The sequence below is a fragment of the Euprymna scolopes genome, chromosome 41, assembly GCF_053919585.1.
Source record: "Euprymna scolopes isolate OS-2025 chromosome 41, ASM5391958v1, whole genome shotgun sequence".
In the NCBI taxonomy this organism is placed as follows: Eukaryota; Metazoa; Mollusca; class Cephalopoda; order Sepiida; family Sepiolidae; genus Euprymna; species Euprymna scolopes.
This window is the reverse complement of record NC_136522.1, coordinates 48,443,618-48,471,083: the sequence shown is the minus strand read 5'-3', so window position 1 is coordinate 48,471,083 and position 27,466 is coordinate 48,443,618. Positions and strand designations below refer to the sequence as shown.

Here is a 27,466-nt window from a genome sequence, read left to right as displayed (position 1 = left end):
ATATTTAACTTCTTTTCTAGTTTTCTTTATTTACTCACAAAGCAGCCACGTCTCCCTCTTTCCTCTGTAGTCTCAAATCACAAAGCCAGACTGGAGGTGACAAGGCAAAAAAAGTGTTAAAAATGCAGAAACTGATGAGGGGTGAGTAGAGGGTGGGGTGTGTACTCTCAGTACGAGGGGGCGGATCATAGAAAATAAATGTTTGTTGGAGGGTGGGTTCTGAAAAAAAAGAGGAAGAAGGCAAAAGAAGAAGAACAACAACAACAACAAGAAACATGAGAAGACAAAACTTGAGAAGAAGAGGAAGAAGACAAAACTTAAGAAGAAACTTTTGGAAGAAGCAAAAGAGGAAAAAGAAGAAACATGAGAAGAAGAAAAACTTGAAGAAGAAGAAAAACTTGAGAAAAAGAGAAAGAAGAAACTTAAGAAGAAGAAAACCCCGAGAAGAAGAGGAAGAAAAGCTTTGAAATAGGAGTGAAATTCCTGCCTGATGCTTAAGGAAAAGCTCATAACGGAAACAAGAATGAAGAAATTAATAGAGAGGGAGAAAAGTAGGATGGTCGGGTTGCGGGGGTGTTGGGCGTAGTATGGCTTTTCAAGACATTGCCTGCATATTTCAGTGTGTCAGTGGGCCAACTGGTACAGGCGGGATAGCCAGCCGGGTGGGATAACTGGGTGGGATGTCTACACAAATGATATTTAAATCTGTCTGGCGAATACCGGTTAGAGAAAGACGCCTAAACGGAAAAATGTAGGGGTGGGATGCAGGATTGGCCTGATGGCCTATGATGTCGTTAGAAGTAAAAAGCGATAAGTTCTTTTTTCAGTGATAAAACTCATAGGACCAACGCTTATCCGCAGTTTTATAATGTTACTAGCTGAAGTACCTGTCAACCGCTAATTTCTCAAATCGATAAAATGGAAAATATCCTCTTGACCTTGGCAGCCGTTTTTGAAATTGGAAATAAATACAGAGTGGAACGATAAAATTGTCGTTCTAAAGAAAGCAACACTACAGTTTTATTTTAAATTTTCCATAAGCATCGGCGGGAGCATAGCAATGGCAGCGATCAGGCTGGCTTTGGTCCTGTTGGTAATGTTCTCGATGTACGACCAAAGGAAGTAGTCCAGCGGGTTCAGGTCGGGGTGGAAGGGGGCCAGTGAGAGAAGGATACAAAGTCGTAGCACTCCTTCTGAAGCCTAGCCTGGGTCTCTTTGGAGTTGTGGGGTGGCACCAAGTCCTGCTGCCGCACCCAGAGTCTGCTAGCCTACACTTGATTGCACCAAGTTATCATCATACTCTTCAACACATCCAGGTACAATTTAGTGTTGACTTTTTTTTTATTTTATTACATTTTCGCCCCAAAAAAGGCACAGTGCCACTTTGATGTAGGGGGTTACTATCAGAGACATAAGTTGCAGGGATACTATGTAGGGAGTTGAGCAGCAAGATGTTTGTTTACATTGCATTTGAACTTCTTCGTTACTGTTGGGAAAACAGGAGCCCGGAAGGGAATTCCAAAGTCTAGCAGTTCTGGGGAAGAAACTATTAGAGTAGAAGGCTTTCTTACATCTAAGGATCTCTACTATGTAGGGGTGGGATTTTGCTGCTCGTTGAGTTTGTTGAGTGTATTTATGTTGATTTCAAGCCGACTTCAAAGATGTGAGGTGACATGATGTAGCCTTTACTTGAAATCACATCAAAGACCATAACCGTGGCCAGAAACTTTATTTTCATAACCCTGAGCATGCTCTCAAGCGTTGAACCATCCGGATTTTCTTTTTGAGGGTGCTGGCAATGGTCCTGCTGTCATGACTTGGATCAGTAGAGAGCATGAGTTGCACAGCGGCGCATCTCTGATCTCGCTCGTTGACATTGTGTCTCTTTTAGACATGATAGAAGGCTCTTATCGCTCGGGATTTGTACCCAACTGGCTAACTAGTAAATGGTTTGCAACAAAAAAAGGAGACCGGTTTTCATCAAACGGAAATCGAATCATGTCATCTTTTCTAGGGCTACAATTGTATCGTTCCACCCCTGATATCGTTATAAGTAAAACAGCAAGTAAAATTCTTTTCTAATGATGAAACGCCTAAAACCAATGCTTAAACAGTTTTATAATGTTAATTAGTTGAAGTACCTGTTGAGGAGGGGGGGCTGAGTTCTCACACTCGTCAACCACCGCTGACGATCCCAATGCTGTTTCCATAGTCCTCTTTCCTTCGTCTTTTCTTCTGACTGTGTCATCGTCTCTCAGATTGGCAGCTGCCGAGGGGTATGAAGTAGCTCACAAGTATTAAAATAAAACAAAATACAAAAAATCCACAAACTCTTATACATTCTATAAATATTAGTTGCATTTGGGGCACGTGGATGACATCATTGACCCTCTACATGCTACAGTCGATGCCATGTTCATCAGATGATACCAACTCATTTCGATCCTCTAAAGCTCTCTTGATCTGATCCAAGCCACATGATCTGATCCAAGCCACAACCTGCCTTCAACAGTGTCAAACTTGCAACTGTTCTCAACTCTATTGTCAACCACAGCAAACCCAAGACTGTCCGTGACTGCCTTTGTCATAAATTCATTGACTTCTACATCCGGTCCTGTGTTCCAATCATCTGCCACACCTTGCTGATTAAGTTCAGCATTTGCCCCACCCCACCCCATATTTAGCCCCAAAAGTCCCCAGTGGGTCTCAAATCCTGGTGAAAATGAACAAACGGTGCAGTTTTAGGCGTTAACATATGTAAATTTGAGTTCTGCACCATGCAAGAAAAGAAATGACTAAGTCCATCATTTGCTACCCCAGTCATTTAGCCCCAAAAGTCCCCAAGGCCTTAACATATTTAAATTTGAGTCCAGCACCATGCAAAACTGCTAAATAGACATACACAGAAAATTTTGGACAAGCCCTAAAAGAGCTCTTGGGGCACACCTAAGAGTTATCGCAAAGTATAGACAAACAAAATTATATAGAAATCAGTTACAACTTTTCAGAAAATTTTATAAAAATTCAAGGTATTAATTTTTTCTAATAAGCACAAAAGTGTCAATTTTAGCCATTTTAACCCGAAAGGCACCCCTAGGGGAACAACCAAAGTTTTCCCGTAAAATCCATTCTGTTACTTTTTTACTCATATCATGTTTAATGTTTGTGCAAAAATTTTTTAAAATCCAAGGCATAGTTATTGAGAAAAGTGAGGACAGACGAACGGACGAACGGACAATTTACAGGTCCACCCTCCTTTTGTTGGGGGAGGGAAAAAAAATTAACGATTATTTATTTGAAAATTTTAGAAAACCAAGCAATCTATACATCTATAAAAGTGAGAACGTGTGTGAGGACACTTTTCAACCTATATACTCAACAAATTTTTTTTAACTACAGACTTGAAATTTAGTATATAGGGTATTCAGACATGTGAAACACCTTTTAATCGTTTTCATCCAGAAAAAACGTGCTGCTAAGGGGTCAAAATTGAAAAATTGATACTTGGGGGTGGGGGGTCGTCGGATTTTTATTTGTTTGCTGACTGTATAATGAATGCACATGCATGAATCGTTCTCATGACAGATTCCTTATGTTAAAAATAAGTAAGTTTGAAACACTTTTTAAAGATCATGTCAAGCTGGCCTAATGGTTATCATACTTGACTCATTGTCTTTAGGCTTTGGTTTTGATCTCATCGAATATTTTTTTTTTTACTTACAAGAAGTGAACGGTTTAGAAAAAAAAACCATAATAGTCGCATGCACATGTCTCAGTTTCAGTGTGAATTAAAATATAATCTTTACGTGTATTTTATAACCGGGCAACGCCGGGTGGCCTGCTAGTATATAATAATTTATAAAATGATTAACATCATGTTTTTTTCTGAGATTTTCAAAAGTTAATTTTCAAATTAATCATACGAAATAATGTTATCAAAGATGTAACCAAGCTCCTTCTATTTGTAAATCACGCCAACCACACAAGCACGCGTCTATTTCAGACTTTACAACAATCATCAACAACATCAGACGCATACTTTGTTCTCTCCTCGACGGACTGACCCCTCAGGGTTAATACCACCAACAAAATAAGAGAAAAAATATCATAAACAGCCTTCTTTGAAAAAGGTGTCTTACACCAAATATCTCAGAGAAAAATGATTATAATCATTTTAATCAAATATTTTATAACTAACAGGGTGACTCGACGTTGCCCGGGATTGAATTATGTTCACCCTCTCATATTTTTATTGTAATCGAAATCCGTGAAATCACCAATTTCACTGATTTCATCATGGTGTATCGGGAGGAAGATTTACATACCTTCCCGCAGTGATTTAGTCCACAATATATTGCACTCTGCATTGCACTGTAGAGAACCTACTATTGATTTTATAAAATTATTTTTATACACAATGGCTTGAATTAAAGTTTAAAACGCAAAAGTCAAGTATCATTTTTCAGTTGTGCTCTAAACAGAAACATATCGAATGCGCCTCTGTCATATCAAAGGATCTACTGTTGATTTTATATGCCTGACCTTTCTGCTTGTGCGGTGATAATGGCTTGAATTAAAGTTTAAAATGAAAAAGTCAAGTATCATGGTTCAATTGTGCTTTAAACAGAAACATTCATTTCAAACGCGCCCCTGTTATATCAAATATCCTACTGTTGATTTTTATATGTCGGGTCTTTTTGCTTGTATGGCAATAAAACTTCTCAAGTGAACTTGTGATGTTAGACTATATAAAGTGTTAACTTTGGTCAAAATCGCCTGTGTCTTCATTTATTTCATTTATTTCAATTATCGATACTTATCAAAGACATTCCAATGCAAAACCTATCTAAGAACACTGCCAGATACATAAAGTACATTTGTATGAAATTTCATAGAAAACCGATATATATATATATATATATATATATATATATATATTGGTTTCAGAGCGAACATTGTGGGAATATCAAACAAACACACACACATTTTGCCCTTTATATATATATATATATATATATATATATATATATATATATATATATATATCGGTTTCAGAGCGAACATTGTGGGAATATCAAACAAACACACACACATTTTGCCCTTTATACATACATACACATACACACACACATATATATATATATATATATATAGATAGATAGATAGATAGATAGATAATTATTATTATTCTGATATTGTGTAAACGTTTCTATGCCCTTGTGCGGCTCAATGATTACACTTGACACAGTTTCTGCTTTTTCCTCTACCGTTTAACTCCTTTGGGGATTACGTAATTGTTGTTAACTTGTTGTAAATGAAAATAGTATTAATTTCTATGTGGGTTGCTTTTGTGATTTATTTGATTATGTTTCAAACATATGCACATAATTGTACTGGAAACTGAATCACTCATGTGCCATTCACAAAAGTGAAAATATCAATTAATAAGTTATATATATATATATATATATATATATATATATATATATATATATATATATATGACTACTTCATTTAATCACATAAATTAATATACGAAAGTATAATTTTATGCGTAAATTTTAAGTATTCATTCAACAGTGCTCAATACATAGGTAGAGCTAGGTAGTAAGTTATAAAAATATATATGGCAATTAAGCTACACAAAATAATCCATGTTTCATCCACACTAGGATTCGTCAGGTTTATGTGAAGAGTTGTGGTTGTCTCACGTTTTTATATATGCGCCTTCAATTGAGTTTTTAGTTAGCCAATCAAATTCCTAGCTTCCACTGCTCCCTTCCTAATTAGCCAATGGGCAGGCACTTACATGACCAGTAACCCTTCCTTTGTGTGTGCTTTTTTAGCAGGAAGCGTAGATATCTAGTGATCTGACCTATTTTTAACCCAGGTGTAGTTAAATGTGTTTTTGGTCTATATATATATATATTTTAATATTATGCTAATCTCTCTCTCTCTCTCTCTCTCTCTCTCTATATATATATATATATATATATATATATATATATATATATATATTTATGTATATGTACGTTTATTTTATTTATATATTTTCTATTGTTATTGTCAATTTTAAAATTATTTATGTATCACTATCCTAGAGTAAAGTTTATTCTGTGTACATAGTTGTTCGCTATTTCTCCCCTACTGTTTAATAGATGTTGGAGTTCTTTAAAGTATAAGATAGCAAATTTTTCGTGAAGGCATAATCTATATGGATCGTCTAGGTCTGTACATGTATTTGCTTGTCTTACTATTTTCCATTCGACTACCAGCGAACGTCCGCTTTATTTGAGTTCCCAGTATTTGTTTGCTAGTGTTGTTTTCATTTGGTGTTTTTTTAATTTATTTAACGTACTTTTGTGGTCATAATATTGGGTTTTGAAATCCTAGGCAGTCATACCTATGTAATATTTCTTGTTATTTGGGTTTTCTTTCGCAAATATTGTGGTCTGGTAAACTATGCTTTTAGTTAGACATTTATTTTGAAGTAGGCAAAATGTGTTTATTATTATTATTATTATTATTATTATTATTATTATTATTATTATTATTATTATTATTATTTCTACTAGTTACATATGTGTTCTTTGTGTTAGTTTTATTTTTGTCATGATGGCCACTTTTTTATTGGTTATTTTATTGTTGTTTTTATTGTTTTTATTTAATATTTTGTTATTATGTGCTTTAATTATCATTTCTAAATTTTCGCAGCAGCTGTAGAATAACTTTAGATTATTTTTATTCAAAATTTTGTGTAAGGGATTAGTTACGGGGAAGTGCTTTTCGATGAAATCTAGAAATTTCTTGCCAAGTTTTGTTTTTAACATTTGATTGTATGGCGCCGCATACCAGATTATATTTCTTTTTCTTCTATTTTTAATTTTATTGTTATTGGTGTTTTGTTGCTTATATTTAATATCAATATTTTTGTATCCACTATTTTTAGGGCTGTTTCGTAGATATCGATTGACCTGTTAAATACATTTTCATCGCTTGAGTTATGGCTGAGTCTACTTACGATCAAGTTAGGGATGTTTTATAATTGATTGTGGGTGATTGGACTTAGGGTTACGTATATTAGATTAGCGTTATCTTTTAAGTAGGGTTTATATGTGTTTTTATCTAAATTTAACGTGACATCCAGGAAGTTTGTTATTTTATGTTAGTTAGTACGATACAAAATAATTATAAACTTAACAATAACAATACAAAATAATTATAAACTTAACAATAACAATACAAAATAAATAAATAGAATATAAATACATATACATAAATTATCATTCATACATATATATATAAACTAACATAATATTTTAAAAAATAGAGAGAGAGAAAAAAAAACACATTTAACTACACCTAGGTTTAAAATAGGACAGATCACTAGATATCTACGCTTCCCATTGAAAAAGCACACATAAAGGAAGGGTTGAACCCAAGGTCACCTGGGCCTTTGTCCTGTAAGTGCCTGCTCATTGGCTGATTAGGAAGTGAGCGGTGGAAACTAGGAATTTGATTGGCTAACTAAAAACTCGATAGAAAAACGTGAGACAACCACAACTCTTCGCATAAGCCTGACGAATCCTAGCATAGATGGAATGTGGAATATTCTGTGTAGCTTAATTGCCACATATATTTTTATAACTTATTATATATATATATATATATATATATATATATATATATATATATACACACACACTACACTGTGTGTCAAATTATTAACGAGATAACAATTTTTGACCAGTTTCAGAAACTTACCGATAGTTTTGTATCAAAAGCTTTAGAAACATTCGCAATGCTGAGCTGAATGTACTGTGAAATTTTCGTAATGTTCCGTGCAGTGTAAACAACTTGCCATCGTAATTGCTGAATCCACAGTATTTGGGGTGGGTCAAATTATTAACAAGGCAGTTTGTTTCGTCAAAAAACTGGGTTCCAAAGATTGTTTGAGTAACTCTGAACAGAGTACAATTACAGAACAGCTAGCAAAAGGTAAAACTACACTCGAAATATCGAAAATGATAGGAAGGTACCATCAAACTGTGAAGAACTTTGTCAACGACCATACAAAGGTTCGTAAGAGAGCTGATAAAGGTGAATCTAGTGTTGTTTCACGCCGTTCTCTACTCCAAAATAAACGTGAAGTTGTTAAGAACCCTGGGCAGACAAGTTGAGAAGTCTTTGACTATGCCAGATTAAAGAATGTCTCAAAAAATACTCAATGTCACCTTCTAAAAGAAGTGTCAAAATCTGTTAAGCCTGTGACAAATCCTCCATTAAAGCAACATCACATACAAAACCGACTGAAATGGGCAGAGGACTACATGAAAACGGATTTTTCCCAAGTTTTGTTCATGGATGAAGTGCGTGTCACTCTTGATGGCCCAGATGGTTGGAGCAAGGGATGGGTTCTAGATGGACGACATTGTCATCAGCGTTTAAGGTGCCAATAAGGTGGTGGTGGGATAATGATTTGGGCTGGGATTATCGGAGGTACATTAGTTGGCCCATGGGGGGGTCCCAGAAGGCGTAAAAATAACGCCAAATGCTTACATAGCTTTTCGTAAGGAGGACTTTGAACCATGACTGAAGAAACAAAGGTTGACGTTCCAAAGAACCATTATTTTTATGCAGGATAATGCTCCCTTGCATGCAGCAAACAAAAGACAAGAGTATTTGCACCAACTGGGGTTCTCTGGGCTCCGGAATATGGAGTGGCCTGCGAATTCACCAGATTTGAACCTAATTGAAAACCTTTGGAGTATCATGAAGCGACGCCTGTATGCAAGTGGACACCAATTTAAGAGCAAAGATGAGTTGTGGGATGCTCTCCAAGAGGTATTGCAAAAAATAACTGTTGACGAAATCACAAATTTGACTAATTCTGTTGGCCAACGTCTTTTACAAGTCATTCATAAAAAAGGATCGCATATCCCCTAGAAATTATGTCAACGTAGAAATTGCTATGTAGTTATTGTGTTCTAAGCATTTTTCCTAGTTCATTTAATGTTTGAAAATTATTTCAATAAACAAGTTATGGGTATACTGTGTTTTTTTCTCTTCTCAACCTCGTTAATAACTTGACACACTGAAATCAACAGATATTCCTGTCTTCTGACATAGTTTCGCTAATACTCATTTAAATACTTTTATGTTTTGACTGGAGTAGCTAAATAGCATTGTAAGCACTTTCTCAAAGTTTCATGGATTTTTATTCACTCGTTCCTTAAATATTTAAAAAAAACTGTAAACTCGTTATTAATTTGATACGCATAGTGATAGTGTATATATAATATATATATATATATATATATATATATATATATATATATGAACAAATGATTAATAAAACGTTAAAAGACATCTTGAAAAAGAGTTAAAAACATATTTAATTTTAAAAAAGGAAGCACAAGATAAGTGGATAGTCCTTAATCCGCGGAGTTTCGAAGAAATACTCTCCTCATCAGAGGGCAGGAATTAGCAAAATGCAGGATCGGATTTTGCATATAAAAGTATTTAATGAAACTACAAGTAAGTCACGGATCTTACTTGGTTAAAAAAAGGGTGAGGTAAGGGGAATAGGAGGTAAAAGAAAAATGATAAAAAGATTTCACATGAATGGATAGTCCGGTGAAGGGTATATATATATATATATATATATATATATATATATATATATATATGAGGGTTTTGCTATGCATATTCCTCAAATGTCCTCGGGGAGGAGATTTATGTTTATTTTTCTTTTGTATAATTTTTAATCTGAAAATACATAATATAATATTCATTATAATATAACTAGCAGAGGGATCTGACGTTACCCGGGATTGAATGATGCTCAACGAATATTTCACACTCCTATATTTTTATTGTCATCGAAATAGGTGGTCGATTATATTTTCAATCAAATCGATTAATTGCCTGCTCTAGTTGGGGACCTCTTAGTAGCCCATTTTTTTGATGAAAACCAATTAAAAAATTTTCACATGACTGAATATCCTATATACTAAATTTCAAGTCTGTAGATCAAAACAAAAATCCGTTCAGTATATAGGTTAAGAAGTGTCCTCTCTCACACACACACACATTCTCGCTTTTATAGATATACTTGATCTATATATAAAACAGTAGGTGTATGTGTGTCTGTCTGTTTGTCTGTCTGTAAATAACTTATAAACTCTTAAACTACAGATAATATAACATTGAAATTAACAGGAAATAGTAATCATACACCGTAAATAACAGTAAAATCTTTGTTTGGAGGTATGTGTGTGTGGGGGGGGGGGGAAATAATGTGTACCCATTAACCCTTATCCTCGAGTGGCCTCTGGGCCTTGATAAGTGGATACCCCCTATGTAAAAAAGACAAAGGTGTGTGTGTGTGTGTGTGTGCACGTGTGAATTCGTTCCTCATAGTTCCCAAAACATCTGAGCCTATCTTTTACAAAGTTCACACAAAGGTAATTTATATTTCTGGCAGTGTTCTTAGATATGCTTTGTACAGAAATCCATCTGATAAGTATCGAAAATAGAAAAAATCCGACCTAACAAATAGTCCTTCTTCTCTTACAGAAAAAAAGAAGAATTTTTACAGGGGAATATTTTACGTTACACTGGTGTAACGTAAAATAATTCTCCTGTTAAATTCTTCTTTTTTTTATTTATAAGAGAAGAAAGACTATTTTTAAGATCAAGCCCAAATATCAACTGACGTGATATTGTAAACAAACACAGACGGAATTTGATGAAAAACACTTCATTACTTTTATTTTTTCAAATTAGTCTATTGGGCAAACTATTTCTCGTAATATATAATATTCAATAGAGCATGGCTAAATATAGACCAATTAACATGATAAAAAAAACATCATGTTAATATGTCTATATTTAGCCATAATTAAATTTTTTACAGCAAAAAGAATGTGTGTGTGTGTGTGTGTGTGTGTGTGTGTGTGTGTGTGTGTGTGTGTGTTTTGCTCCGTTATGCTTGCGTTTAAAATGACATTTTTATCGCTGAACATTCTGATTGAATGGCTAATTCAGTCGTTGTTTGTTTAACTTGGTGTTTATTTTTTAACATATTTTTCGTTTTCATATCGTTGTCAAACTGTTATTGTGTTTACGTTTCATAGTAATTCGTTCCTTTTTATTATTAAGAGGTGGTTCGTTCATCTGTCTTTTATTTACTGCAAATATTTCGAAATGTAGGTTTTCAGTTCAGAATAAGCAAAACAAATGCAACAATAAAATGTTGTTTTTTTTTTTAATTTAAATAAACGAAATCTATAGCATATATTTTTAAAGTTAGAATTTTTTTTTTCTTTTAATCAAAAAAAAAAAAAAATTAGCAAAAGATGAAAAAAAAAGTCAAAACCTAAAAATGTCCTTCAAATATTTGAACAATCGCATGGAAACAATTTCAATAGACAAATAAATCCAATTACACACATGCATGTATGTATGTATGTATGTATGTATGTATGTATGTATGTATGTCAGGTCATGTGCTACTGGTACCATGTAACCCAGTACTACCTGCCTCATGGTTGGGTCACCGGCGACTAAACTGGTTACCCCACCAGACTTGTTTGGTGAGGAGGGCGGCTAGTCTCCCTGAAGGATTAAAAACAAGACCTTCCAAAGGGCGAATTAACTCTTTTTCTGGGTCAACGGCCAACTAGCACCGTGTATATTTGTGTGTGTGTGAATGTATATTGGGGTAGAGAGGGCTCCCGTAAGCTGTGGCGAAGGTAACCTTTCTAGGAGAAGCAAATCTCTGATTTAAAAAACCATAAAGCGGAAGACCATTACCCGGATTAAGCTGGTCTGCAGTTTAATTTGTTGCTGGCTATCTTGCTCTTGCTTATTGCTGGATCTCAACATTTTGAACCGAGAGAGACTTAGCTGTCGTACAAAGCTAAGACTCTGTAACATCATATTTGTATAGATACTCCCTCGGGCATTTGGGCTCATGGATTTTAAATGTTTGAGGGAGTGGCACTCGTCTGACAAGAGACGTTGCAATCATCATGTATGTATGTACGAAGTGTCTTAAATATTGTATTTAAAGGAATTAAAATTGCTGTAGACTCTGGAAAATGCAGTATGTTATTGCTATACATTTTATGAGATGACTGATAAATTTCTATGATTTAGGTTCAAATGAATAGTTGCAGCAGGAATTGGAATACACCCTACTAAAGTCTGATTGTCACAGCTGATGAATTTCAAAAATGCAATCTGGACGTGAGAACACTTTAGAAAAATGATATGTAATAAAACTCTGTTTCAAACTTGGAAAAAATGCCACAGAAACATATGGAATGCTTCAGACTGCTTTTGGACCATCTTGCATGAATCGAGCATCCGTTTTTTGAGTGGTATAAAGGATTCAAGGAAGGCAGGTAGTCTGTGAGGGATGATGAGAGGTGTGGGAGGAGTAAGGAAGTCAGAACACTAGGGTTCATTGACCAAATAAAGAAGTTCATGGTTAAGGGCCGTCATGTGTCTATACAGACAATAAATGCACAGTTCGATGTCGGTGTCGGAACTGTACACACAGTTATTTGCAAGGAACTGAAGATGCAGAAGATTTGTGCAAAGTTTGTCCCAAGGGTGCTCAGAGAAGATCAGACAATTTGACCAAAATAGGCATAAGGACACCCTCGCCCTCCCTAAACCTTGCTCCCTGTGACTTTTGGTTATTCTTTAAGCTCAAGCAAAACCTTAAAGGCTGTTGAAGAGATGAAGGAGGCTGCGATGTGAGGGTCATTTACACGCTCACACAAGAGGACTTCCATGGGGCCTTCCAGAAGTTGTTGAAACAGTACAAGTGCATTGCAGCCGGAGGAGATTACTTCAAAGGGGACTATAGTTTCATGTGTGTACTATCAATAAAAGTGTCCATACGAAATAAGTCTGGAAAATTATTAAAGCTACCTCATATTAAGAGAAAAAGAGATAGTTTTAAGATGATTGGATACATCCTCCGACTTATTTTAGGGCCATCAAATAAGGTAAAACAAAGAATTAAAATTTGCTATATAGGTCTGACTTACTGTAATACGATAAAATAATTTTATATGTTACATGTTTTTAGTGCAGTTCCAGAATTAAACCTAATTAAAAAACAAAAATACAGAAAAATCTTTATGAAATACGTACCCGTCATGAATGAAGATGTCATATTCCAAAAACCACGTAAATTGATCAAAAAGAATAAAGAAAATCAAATCTTATGAGTAAGCAAAAAGGGACTGTCTCGGGTCGCCATCTTGAAAGAAAACAAGGATAGATAACTCCACAATAATTCAAACTTGCGAGATCAGCATTGACATGCTAACAATTTCACTTTGATCTCTTAGAATCGTTTAAAAATGATTTTCTTTATAAAAAAAAAAACTTCTTGATTTATGATTTTTTGGAATATGACATTTTCGTTTCATAATAGGTACGTAGATCATAAAGATTTTTCTGTATTTTTTTATGTTAAATTCTGGATAAGAACCTTTTTTTTTTATTATACTTTAGAGTATGATGTATATCTGTACACGGTGGAACGATAAAGTTGTCGCCCTAAAGAAAACAACACTACAGCTTTATTTTAAAACTTTTATTGAAAGAAATTAATTCAAGTAACTTTATTATGTATTACAGCTGACATCTATTCAATGTAGCCGCCTTCAGCCTCAATTACAGCCTCGATATGGGTCCTGAATTGAAAACATGCCTTTTTCACAAGCGCCAGCAGGAGCTCGGCGAATACTCGGCGGATGGCGATGATCAGGCTGGTTTAGTATTGTGAGAGGTCATGTTGGTGATGTTCTCGACGAAGTAGTCCAGTAGGCTCAGATCGGAGGAGGAGTGGGGTAGTGAGAGAAGGCTACAAAGTCGTAGCACTCCTTCTGAAGCCTAGCCTGGGTATCTTTTGACTTGTGGGCCGGCACCGAGTCCTGTTGCCACACCCAAGGTCTGCAGCGGCCATCTGATTGCACCAGAAGACTACAGCACTCTTCACCACACGGTGTTGACTTTCAAGCCGGTTTCAAAGATGTGAGATGGCATGGTGTGGTCCTCACTTGAAATCACACCAAAGACCATAACCGTGGCCGGAGACTTTGTTTTCATCACCCTGGGAACGTCCCTGTTATTTGTAGCAATCCAGCGATGCATTTTGAGGGTGTTGGCAATGGTCCTGTTGTCATAACTTGGATCGGTAGAGAGCATGAGTTGTGCAGTGGTGTATCTCTGATCTTGCTCATTGAACATTGTGTCATTTTCAAACATGATAAAAGGTTCTTATCGCTCTTGGGATTTGTACACAACTGACCACCTAGTAGATAGTCTGCAACAAAAAAAGGAAAGTAGTTTTCATTAAAAGGAAATGGAATCATGTCTTTTCTAGGGTAACAATTTTATTGTTCCACACTGTGTGTGTGTGTATATATATATATATATATATATATATATATTAGCGTTGGGACGATTATTTGGAATCGGAAAAATTGGAAGATTTGGAGGTATCGGAATCAGTAAAATTGATTTCTATTTTCCGATGCCAAAATGATTCTTTTAATTGTCTTTTTTTTTTTTTTTTTTTTTTTTTTTTTTTTGATTTTGTTTAAAGCAAAATCTTCCATTACTGGTAATAATAATAACATAATAAATATTTCTTGATTTTAAAATACCAGTAAAGCAAAAATCGATAGATCATCCTCCACGAGTGTACTTTGACGATTATGAAAATATATACATATTTAACATGTTTTTTACGAAAATAGGGGGAAATAACGACTCTATAGTTAAATAATTAAAGATTTATAAAGAATCGGAATCGGGAATTTATCATGGAATCGGTAATTGTATCAGAATCGGGGAAAAATATTGGAATCGTCCCATCACTAATATATATTCACTGAGAATTTAATAGCAATTTATTTTTTAATTTTCCCATTTATACACTGAAACGGCTAGATAGAGGTCAGAGCTCGGCACACACATGTGCATTCGCACCTCTACACATTAATAGAGACTGAATATTTTTTCTCTCATGTGACAAGGTCGCTAGTGTCACCGCAATTCTCTGCATACACAATGTCGAGTTGAATTCTGTTGAGATTTTAGTGACCCTCACCTCCCTGAAGTCATTATTTAAATAGTTGTTGCTCTCAGCAAAAAACCACATTGACCCACATTATTTTGGGCTAAGGGTGACGTGAAAACGCATAGACCTAGACAGTGTGAAACGTTGGAATATTTCTTCTTTTTCTTTTTTTAGATTTTTTTTTTTTTTTTCTAGATGCACTGACTGTTCTGAAACTAAATTAACACCTACGGTAATCATCATCATCATCATCATCATCATCTTCACATGCTTTTTTATTTTATTTTTTTTTTTTTAAACTCGGATTTTTATCCCCAGGCCCCCAAATTCAACAGATATTAGACCATTCATGCAATGACATGGCCCCTGTTGAGTGCGGTATAATACTGATTCTGTGTTGTTCTATAAGGTCCACCCTCCCAAGCTTTGCCTTCTCTCTTTGAGAAGTAGTTAGTTTATTACTAATCGCCTGAGGCGCCCTTACCGGGGAATGCCAAATGGGCTGCCCATGCACTATTTTTGCATGTTAGAGTGCTCTTCCTCAGGGGCGCTGACTTCTCAATCCTACTTTCCGGCCCTGATGTAACAGTTCCTATTTACAATGCCTCCCCCACGGGACAGAGTTAGACACCAGGCCAAGTATGATGTAACAGAAGCGAAAAGAACTAAAGGCCAAGTATGATGTAACAGTAGCGGAAGAGAACTAAATACGCCAAACAAAGCATATTGTCACTTTGAAGATAAAGGGTTTACTATTTGGGATCGTGTTTAACAGGAGGCTGTGAAGAGTTGAGCAGCAAGATGTCTGTTCACATTACATTTAAACTTCCGCTGTTTAATACAATCAGGGAAGCAGAAAACAGGGATGGAATTCCAAAGTCTAGCAGTCCAAGAGAAGAAACTATTAGAGAAGTTATGCTGGCATGTGTTTGACAGCTTTTAGAAAGTGACTTTCAAACTAACCTATCTCTGGCCTGGTCTTTATTTATCTCCCTTTTTCTTAAATCTATTCTTATTTTCTTTTTCCTTTTTTTTTTTTGTTAGGGGTCATCAGTTACCAAAAGCAGGTCATTTGAGGATAAAGGCTAACAAAGGGGGAGAAATTGGATAAAATTTGATTATTAAAGAAGACAGCTTAATAAGAACTTGTTTACATTAGACTTGAAAATAACTATGTTATCGTCAGTTGAGAAGCAGCCTCACAGCATTGTGTTCTGCAGGCAAGTAGTTCTAGGATGTCATGAAAGCGTATACATCTAGATGATGTGAAACTTTGGACATTTTTTTTAATTTATTTATTTACATACTGGGCGTTCTGAAACAAAATTGATCATCATCATCAGCAGCAGCATCATGATCATCATCAGCAGCATCATCATCATCAGTTGAACACTCATTTTACATGCTAGCATGTATTGGACAGCTTTCAGAAATTGACTTCCAAACTTATCCATCTCTAGCCAGGTTTATATTAATCCCTCTTTTTCCAAATCCATCCTCATCACTTTTTTCTTTCTTTTTTTTACTCGAGAAGGCCACCATTTATCAAGGCCCAAAAGCCATTCGAGGATAAGGATCAATGAGTATCGGGTTACTGGTGAAACAACACAATAATGAGCCACAGTGATAGAAATTGGGTAGAATTTAATTTATTAAGAGAACAGATCACCTAACATCAGGCAATGATTATATATATATATATATATATATATATATATATAAAATATATATACTAGCTAGTGTTGCCCAGTCGTACAATACGCTTAAACATAATATTTTAATTTTTGCAGATTGCATATGTTTAATATAGAATCAATCCTCTGTTCAATATCATATATTATGAGGAATAATTTGCCCAGAAATTTGCACAAAAAGAAAATTTTTAATAAAAAAAATAATAATGATAATGTCGTTCATCAAATGCTTGTTTACAATATCACGTCAGCTGATATTTGGGCTTGACAATGGATGTCCTGGAAAAGTCACTTCTGATTAATGTGCTGTTTTAAAATATGCAAATGAAGAAATGATTTATGGCAATTTTAAACAATACCGCTTTTTTTATCATAAATTGAACTCATTAACAAGAAAAAATTAAAATAAAATGGTGAGGTACACTGGGCTTGAACAGGGAATCATTCGATCAGTAGTCGAATGTTCTACCACTAAGTTATATCTACAGATTATAAGAAATCTTTTTTTTTTAAGAAGAAATGATTTGCTGAAATTTTATTATCTCCCTTACCAGATTAACATAAAATATTTTACCCTGAAAAATTATTATTATAGATAAAAAAATCTATAAGAGAGAAAAGATTATTTTTAAGATCGGATTTTTTCGATTTTTGATACTTCTCAGATGAATTTCTGTACAAAACTTACCCAAGAACACTGCCAGATATATATACATCTTTTAATTTTTTTTTATTACATTTTCACCCCAAACAAGGCACATTGCCACTTTGGTGTAGAGGGATACTATCAGGGGCAACAACTACTGGGGTACGATGTAGGGATTTGGGCAGCAAGATGTTGGTTCACGTTGCACTTGAACTTCTGCACGTCAGTACAGTTGGAGAAGCAGGGACCTGGAATGGAATTCCAAAGTCTAGCGGTTCTGGGGAAGAAACTACTAGAGTAGAAGATCTTTTACATCTAGGGATCTCTAAAGTTTGGGGGTGGGATTTAGCAGCCTGTCGGGTTTGTCGAGGGTGTTCACGTCGTGGGGGCACAAGTGCTTGCAGTTCGTCAGAGCATTCACCATTAAAATACTTGTAGAACAGGCAGAGGGATGCAACGTTTCGTCGATGGGACAGAGGCTGAAGCCTAGATGCCAGTTCAGGTCCTATCAGATTTGCGACTCTCTTTTGAACCTTCTCAAGGAGTGAGAGACTAGTAGCAGATGCACCAGCCCAAATATGACAGCAATACTCCATACATGGGCGAATGGTGGCCTTATAGAGGTACAGGATACTTTCGGATGTTAGTAGTTTTCTAGCACAGTAGAGAGAGCCCACCTTCCTTGCAGCGGCCCTGGCAATGCCTTCAATGTAATTGTTCCAACTCATGTTTCCAGTGAACGTTAGGCCAAGCAGTTTGAAAGATGTACTCTCAGATAAAGAGTCGTTGGCCATTGCTATTGGTGGTAGAGAAGGTTTCTTGTAATTATTGAATGAAACTAGTTTAGTCTTGGCGGCATTGAACGTGACCATCCACTTTTGTCCCCATTCCACTACAGATTGGAGGTCATCCTCTAGTGTTTCTGGCATTTCTTTAGATATATGTTCATTTGTTTTCCTGTCGTGCCTGTTATAGAGCGTGGTGTCATCAGCATATATACCCATCTCAGAGGCAATTTTGTTTGGGAGGTCATTTATGAATATCAGGAACAGTAGAGGTTCAAGGATAGACCCCTGGGGCACTCCCGCATTTATATCATATTGTTTAAATGTATGACCATCGAGGACAACCTGGATATTTCTCTTATCTAAGAAGGATTTAATTATGTTAAGTATTCTACCAGTGATACCATATGATCTAATTTTCCTGAGGAGACCCTCATGCCATACCCTGTCAAAAACCTTAGATATATCTAGATCTACCGCTCTGCCATCCCCCACTTTGTCCAGTGAATGGTATATACGTTCAGAGATTACAGTTAGAATGTGTGCTGTGGAACGGGCTTGTCTAAATCCATATTGTTGGTCAGTCAGAAGTTTAGCATCTGTAAGGTGATGGACTAGAGCATGGTTAATTAAGGTCTCAAATATTTTGGCAAAAAGTGGGAGGAGGCTAATGGGGCGATAATTTAATGGGTCAGTTCTTTCGCCAGAATTCTTGAATATTGGTACCACAGAAGCAGTTTTCCAACAGCCCGGAAAGCAAGATTCATTTTCAGATCGTCTAGCGTGGCATCTGACCGCATAGGAAATTCAGGTAGGGGGTGGTTGAAAGGGTTCAGTGTGGAGTTTGAGGCAAACCGACTGGCAAGCATGTTAGCCTTCTCAGTTGCTGAGCAAACAATCTCGTGATTTTTGGTTAGTGGGGGAATTGTTGATTGCTCATTATTTACTACACTGTTGTAGATTTTCCAGAAGTCACGAGTTCCTAGTTTTTGTGCTTCGATGTGTGTTTTAGTGGTTTCCGTAAATTCTCTCTTAGCTGTCGCTATTTCTTTCTTAACGTTACTTCTAGCTTCTATGTACTTCTGTCTGTTTGAATTGGACTTATGTTGGTTAAATCTGTGGTATGCATGCTGCCTTTGAGCAATGGTAGTTGCGCAAGTTGAAGTAAACCATTGGGGAGAGTAGGGCTTGCTATAAAATTTCCGCATGGGAACATGCGTTTCAATTGCAGTTTTGAACCATTCAATGGTCTCGTTTGCGCACTATTCAGCAGTAAGAGAAAAAATATTTCCCCATAGGGTATCTCTGATAAGATTTCTGATGGCTTCCCAGTCAGCCTTTTTATAATATATCGTTGTTTTGAGCACTGGCTCTTCAGTTTTGGCTTTAGAGTTTAGGGCGATTTCAACCATTATCACTGCATGATCAGTGGCTGTCGGCATTCGTTATACAATCATCTGGAACTGTGATCAAAAACAGATCTAGAAGTGATGCGTGTTGTTCTTCCTGGTCAGGGAAACGGGTTGGAAATGTAGCAATTTGTGATAGGGAGTGAGATATAAAAAAGCTATGAGTTGTGCTGCCCGCTGCATCTGTGTAAGTAGAGAATCCAAGCCAGTTTTTGTGGTGGACATTAAAGTCACCAAATACATGTACTTGTGCGCTAGTGTCGAGGGAGAGTGCTGTGTCTATGTTGTCAGAGACTTTGTTTATTATGGTGCAGTCCTGGGTCGAGGGTGAGCGGTAGAGAAAGTAAAAGTAGCTAATGTTGTGTTGCATGTTTAGTCTAAAGTGCATAAAGGCTTGATCATCCGATTGTAGGTTTGTTTCTCTAGTCAACGGAAGGTTATTATGAATGTAAACTCCAAGTCCGTGCATGTGTCTGTCAGAGTCCTTACGGCAGAGTGGGAGATATTCAGGCATGTTAAAGTAGTTGGAGGGGATGGAAGAGTGTAGGTTAATCTCACTTAGTGCTAAGATATCCTGGAATATAAATTGGCTTTGTGTGAAATTTTCAAAAGATAAGCTGAGCCATTTCGGGATGTATGAGGAATGAAACTCACACACACACACAAAGTGACTTTTATATAATAGTAAATTATTTATATCTATATATATACTAGCAGAAGTAACCGTCATTGACTGGGTTCAAAAACAGCCTACAGAAAATGGACTATGATTGATGAAAGTATGATAGGTTATGAAAAGGAGGGGGTTGTAAAGAGATAGGTTTTGATACTCAAAAATTTTACCCTGAGCAAAATATGATGAAAGTAAAGATAATTTTTTTATATCTACTTTGTTTCCATCCATAGCCAAGAATGACCAACAAAATGATGTTTCCTTACAAAGAGAAAATGTTATATATATAATAATATAAATATACAAGAAATAAATGTTACCATAGTCAATAAAAGTTACTTTTATGGTAGAAAAGTTCATTTGTTTGTATTTTTAAGCAGTTTGTAAAAAATTTTTTTTTAATTCACGAACCGGTTTAAAAAAAAATCAAAATAGCAACGACTTTGAAATGGAGAGCCCCGTTTTCAATTTGAAGGAGAGGCACCTGAGCATTCTGTGTTAACAATTTAAGAGAGCTCCGTCAACGTAAGGAATATTTATAAACATATTTTAATGTTTTTCGTTATTTTGTGCTTGAGGAATATTCGATTATGGTATGTGTAGTTTATATAAAAATTCATTTAAGTAGTTATCGCCTCAAATTTCGTTTTAATTTCAGTTCGCTGAAATTATTTCAAGTAAAGAGCATTAAAAACCATTTCAAAATAAAAAAAACATGAACTGAACTTTTATTGACTATGGTAACATTTATTTCTTATTTATTTTTTCAGGTAGTCGTTTATTGGCTTTTCTGCTTAACACTCTTACTAAATAATATCGACAAAAACAAAGAAATAAAAACAGTTTTTAAAAATAATGAAGCTTTACTTACTTTAGTAAAATAATCCGAAACGGCAAAATGAGATATTAAAAAAGTAAACACGTAATTACTACTAGTTTTTTAAAGCAAAGAATCGATATAGGTATGAATAAGAAGAAAATGGCGCCCTTTTCAAGCAGAACAGCTTTGTTTCAGTTTTACAGTATTGAATGGTGTAGTATTGCGCCGTCGGATTCAGGGTTGTACTATTGTAATGTAAAGAACATGCAGAAAGGGTTGTAATCAACTGGAGTCCTTCTAGTACACTGACAAAAAAAGCTTAAAAAGATATATAAATAAAAATAAAAAGGTTATGTAAATGTTTTTCAAAAGACATGTAATCACATGAGCAGGATTTTTTCCTTCTTTTGACACGATAACGAGTAACGTTCTTATTTTTTATTATTTATCTATTTTCGAAAACGTGCCACGTGCAAGTGGAGAAGGAGAAAAAACAGAGTTATGCAAAATTTGTGTCGAGAATTGTCTAAAGTTCCGACCTTTTTTTTTTTTTGCTTTCACTTTAATAAGAACGGGAATTTATGAGGTGAATTTATTCGACACAATATGATTCAACTCAAAAAAATAAGTAAAAGCTAACGTGAATTAAGATTAAAGTTAAGGTGTTATTGTGGATCCTCACCCCTTTTAAAAAACTTGTTAAACTTTGTGACATATTTACATTCTATGGGGGTCAGGCGCGAACGAACACCTAATAATTTTATTATATCATATTTCTACAAACATAGATATGAAACGTCTTTGTTAAAGTTTGTGCCATATTTTCATGGAGTACAGACGCGAATGCAGACCCCACAATTTTATTATACCATCCCTATTTAAGTTGAAACATACTTATCAAAGTATTCTTATACACATCTATATCAAAACCCTTGTAAATGTTTTTCTTTTTTTCACTTTTTATTTCCATACTTTGGGGGCCAGGCGCGAACGCAGACCCCACAATTTTTATGAACCACCGTTCTGCCAGATCAAACATACCCATTCCTGATCTTCGATACATCTTCTATCATTATATGTAATCAGTTTTTTAAAATAGTCAACCATATAGGAGCCTATTCGTGACCACACACACACACACACACACACATACACACACACGTTCAACTTTATATTATAGAAGTCAATAAAAAGAGAAGATGAAGGTATAAAAACTATATAGTAATATATATATATATATATATATATATATATATATAGATTTATTTATTTATTATTCCGATAAGTTCATATATATATATATATATATATATATATATATATATATATATATATATATATATATATACACACACACACACACACACGATCAAAATATATTTTTCGACTGAATACTCCAAAAATTTGTTTTTTTTTTTTTTGTTTTGGTTTTTTGGAGTATTCAGTCGAACAATAAATTTTGATTGTAAAGTTCAATTTACAGTTTTCATTTTTTTTTCTCTTATATATATATATATATATATATATATATATATATATATATACGCTGTTTCAATCTAGAATGCCTCTTCTTAGGAGCTAGCTTTTCCCCACATTAAAAATTGACTTTCGCATTTATCCGTTTCGATTGTAGAATTACTCCTTCATTAAAAATACACAAAAATAAAGAAAAATCAGTATGTAAATTACCAAATGTCAGGGGAGAAAAACTACCATTTAACACTAAGAGAAAAACTACCATTTAACACTAAAAATCGATAGAAAACAAATCCATCTGAATGTCCAGCCCCACCTTATCTCTGCTTCACTGACTAATTTTGTTCCTATTGATTCCAAAAAGAATGAATATTTCATCTGAGGCAATGTTAAGAAAAAAGTATATAAGCTTTGTTGGTGTGTCTTGAGTAGTTTATGACTTTTAGGTGATTGCACATACAAACAGATATCTATTTTTGGTTATAGTCAGCTAACGTACTTCCTAATTTCCAGCATGGCTGCTACCGGAAGCGGTGACAAAGTAAATTAGTTCTTTCACTTTGATTGTTCTTCTGTATTTCTATTGTGAAACGATTTATTGAAATAAAATATAAGAAAAGGAAATTATTTTAAAATATGCAATAAATTAACGAAATTATACAGATAAAAATAACATAATTAGTCATTTTTTTTACATTTTTAATAACAGCATAAAAAAATAAAAGTTTTTTATTTTATTTGAAATTTTATAAGAAATATGTTTATGAAATTATAAAAATACGTTTTTTTTTAATTTAGAAAATAAAAGATTTTATTTGAATTTATATAATAAATATATTTATGAAAGTATAAAAATAAAATTATTGAAATCACAATAACAAATGAAATTATTGGAATCAAACGAACAAAATTTCAAACATCATAAAAAAACGTTTGCAATAAATAATCTTCCAAAATAGTTTTAAAAGATTTTAAAAAATGCTTTCAATAATTGTTTAAAAAAAGAAGCTGCTTCTACACTTTATTGCCGAAATTGGAGACGCCATTTTATGCACCTGTTGTGTTTTTTTTTTCTTTTTTTCGAACAAATAAATAATTTTAAACATGTTATTGAATTAATTTGTTGTTAACCCTTCAAACTTGCTTTAACAATAACATGTTTAAAATTATTTATTTGTTCGAAAAAAAAAATCTATTTTATAAAAATTCAATGTTGCTTTCATTACAATATTATATTAAAATTATATTTTCTTACGGAAACTTTTCAATAAATGTTTTTACAATTATATTTTGATAAATTTTTATACAGTAAATGTTTTCTTTTCATTTCCCGTTTTCATTAATTTATTCACTTTTTTCCATAGTTCTTTCCGGAAGTTTAATTTTTTTTGTTATTTATTTCATGCTTCCTCCATAGTTTAAAATAATGGTGTCTCCCTTACATTTGCAGAGCAGGTGCGTGAAATAAAATGGCGTCTCCAATTTCGGCAATAAAGTGTAGACGCGCCAAAAAAAAAAATAAATAAATAAATAAATAAACTAATTTCAATAAATCTTTATTAAAATAAGAAAGAAAAACTTTTCAACGATTCTTAAATAAAAAAACGAACGATCGGAAAAACCTAACAAAACCTAAGTACACGCACAGGGGAGAAAAAAGTGAAAGAAAAAAGTGGAGGAACTGATTTGCCTTGCCACCGTTTCTGGTAGCGCTACACTGGAAGTTAGAAAATACGTTAGCTGACTATAACTTTACTTTTATACACTGAATAGTTAGTTAGTTGTTTTTGTTTTACGGCATATCAACCCTTTTCAGGTTATTTAATGCCGAATTCAGTGATTTTGAAGAAAATTTTTAAATAGAATATATTTGTTTTTTTTTTTGTTTTTGTTTTTTTTTTCAAGTAGGTTTCTATTTAAGCCAGAGTTGGGACCCTAACAGGTACTACCACTCTGTGTCAGAATGGACCTGGGGGCAATAGTAATTAAGGGGTGGCGCTCTCCCCAAAGCCCGCAAGCTGGAGCCTCACCATCGGATAGAGTTTAAGGTCATATCCAGGACCCACTACACTGAAAGTTAGAAAATACGTTAGCTGTCTATAACCTTATTTTGTATACAGATACAATCTAATATCTTTTTGATCTTTTCTTTTTTTTTTTTTTCTTTTTTTTAGTTTGACAAATCTTACCTACATTGCCTGCAGGCATTTTTCAGTTAACAGGCCTTCTATTTCTCGGTGGCCGTGCCATAACCTTACTTTTTATATTGATACAATCTAATACGTTTTTGATTTTTTTTTTTTTTCAGGTGCTTTTCTCTTCCCTTTCATTATAATGTTATTACTAATCGGAACGCCACTGATGTTTATGGAACTGGCCTTTGGTCAGTTTGCCTCTCTTGGTCCAGCGGCTATCTTCGACCGATTCTGTCCATTATTTCATGGTGAGTAGCCATCAAATTACCCATAGTTGCTATTTTCATATAAAGAAGATAATAACCAATCTATTAATCCTTACAAAATGAAAAAAATACACACAAAAAATGATACTTGTGCACTATAAGGAAATAGCTAGAATATTTAAAAAAATGCATTTTAACTAAAAACACTAGTAAGTAGTTACATGTCATGTCGAAATTATGAAAAATTCCAAAAATCTATGAAAACGGATCAAGTAGAAGATAGAAAAGAACGTCAATTCGCTTTTTTTTATTTCCTTATTTTCCTACCACATGTGATTTCTCGTTTCGGCTGCAATGTCTTCTCGAATGTGCTCTCGAACGTCATCCACATCTCTAACATGATCGTTTTCTTGAACGTGATTCTTCTTTTTATAGTTTTCATTTTTCTTAACGTTGACGTCATTTCACTCGCAGCTTAGCATTTGCATATAGCTGTCTACGCTATCTTACAGTCTAATCTGAATTACAGTGTTAACAAAACAAGGGAGATAAGTCAGTGTGCCATAAAGAATAGAATTTATAGATAAACTAGCGTTGGTGCCCGGCGTTGCCCCGGTGTTTGTCGGTGTAAAAGAAAAATGTTTTGGGAGGCAGGTAGGCTCAAACCCACACCCTTGACGCGAAGTTGGAAAAGAAGTGTGAAAAAAGCTGACATCTTACCACTCGGCCACGACAGGACAGGAACGGAAAAGTGTTTAAATTTAACGATTAAAAAGTTAAGTGACAGGTGCGTTAATTTAATGAGGTCAAACATCACGCAACTTTACTTTGGCTGCAAGCCAGTTTTCCCAAAATGTTGGGGAAAACCAGCTCCCCATAAAAAGGGGAGTGTGCAAATGAATAGCAATTGTCTGATATGATGGGTTTTGGCCGCATTGATTAAAGCTCATTGCTTTCTGGACGTGCTGGGCACGAGTGCCAGGGAGAGACATTTTGCTACAGATTCAGTTTCGCTTATATACGGAAAAGCCAAACAAACATGCAGAAACCAAGAAATATCATGAAAATAGCGTGTAAAAGTAGTCCAAATAAAAGATACACACGACCTCATCTCATAAATTGGAGATATTACAATCTAGGGAGTATATAAAAAGTTCTAAGTATGAGTTGTATGTTCTTTAGCATGACAAAGAATGTTCGTTTGGGTAGTCCTGTAGAATGATAAAGTTCGTGGTGGTACAGCACGTGGAAATAAATGGTAGTTTGAAGAGAGCCATAGCTAGCTCATAGTACTCGTGTTCAGCCTGGAGCCTAAGCCCAGGCGAACTCTGCTCCCAGGCAAAGTCAGGTTGAAAGAGGAATAAAGGTTCGTGATTTCGTCTTTTTATATACTTTGTCACGTGATAGAGAGCTTGTGATTGGACTAGCCAGGGAGAAATGGATTTTAAATCTCGAAGTCGTGAGTATTAGCGATGATGTAGCGGGTATTGGCTGCTACAAATTCATCACATTCTAAGACGAATTATTATTATTATTATTATTATTATTATTTTTATTCTTTTATTATTATTGTTCTTCTTATTATTATTTTATTATTATTTTTTTATTGTTATTATTATTTTTATTGTTATTTTTATTATTTTAATTATTAGTTTTATTATTATATAATTAATAAAATATATATTAATATAATTTATTATTTTTATTATTGTTATTATTATTACTATTTTTATTATTATGATTATTTATTATTATCATTTTTATTCTTATTATAATTATTATTTATATTTTATTATTATTATTATTTTTATTTTTATTGTCATTATTGTTTTTATTATTATTATTTTTATATTTATTATTATAATTATTTTTATTGTTATTATTATTTTATTATAATTTTTTATTTTATTATTATTATAACTATATAACTATTATTATCATTATTATTATTATCATAATTATTATTTTATAATTATTTTTTATTATTATTAATGTTATTATTTTTATTATAATTATTATTATTTTTATTATTATTTTTTATTATTGTTATTTTTTATTATTTTTTTATTATTATTTTCATTATTATTATTTTAGTAGTAGAAGTATAAGAAGTTTATGATATTTTTCTATTAAAAAATGGGTACTTGTGCATTTAACGAACCAGACGTAACTCAGCATTTGCTCGGCTTTGTCCGACGCATGACGTCAACAGCCGGATATAACTGAGCGTTGCCGATTAAGCAGAAGAGAATTTCGCCGGAATTTCCGGAAGAGTGTCACAACTCAAGAAACGCTTATTTGAAGAGAGTTTTAAAAAAAAAATTTGTTTTAAAAAGATAACTGACGAAATAATAATGAATATTACAAACCTTGCAGACCAGCTCCAGACCCCAGAGGCTGCACTAAACTTTTGCCAGCAACGGAAATTGTTGGCAGAAGAGAAAAGGTGTTTA

General features: G+C 34.1%; 1 protein-coding gene across 3 annotated transcripts in view; it reads left to right on the top strand.

The window, feature by feature from the left end:
* LOC145266518 (sodium-dependent proline transporter-like) overlaps positions 1-27,466 on the top strand; it is a 331,699-nt gene that overhangs the window by 259,491 nt on the left and 44,742 nt on the right. For all 3 annotated transcript variants that reach the window (XM_080122270.1, XM_080122268.1, XM_080122269.1), the window contains one exon: positions 24,921-25,055. In XM_080122270.1, coding sequence (XP_079978396.1) covers positions 24,921-25,055 — 135 coding nt within the window. The remainder of the gene's footprint in view (positions 1-24,920; positions 25,056-27,466) is intronic.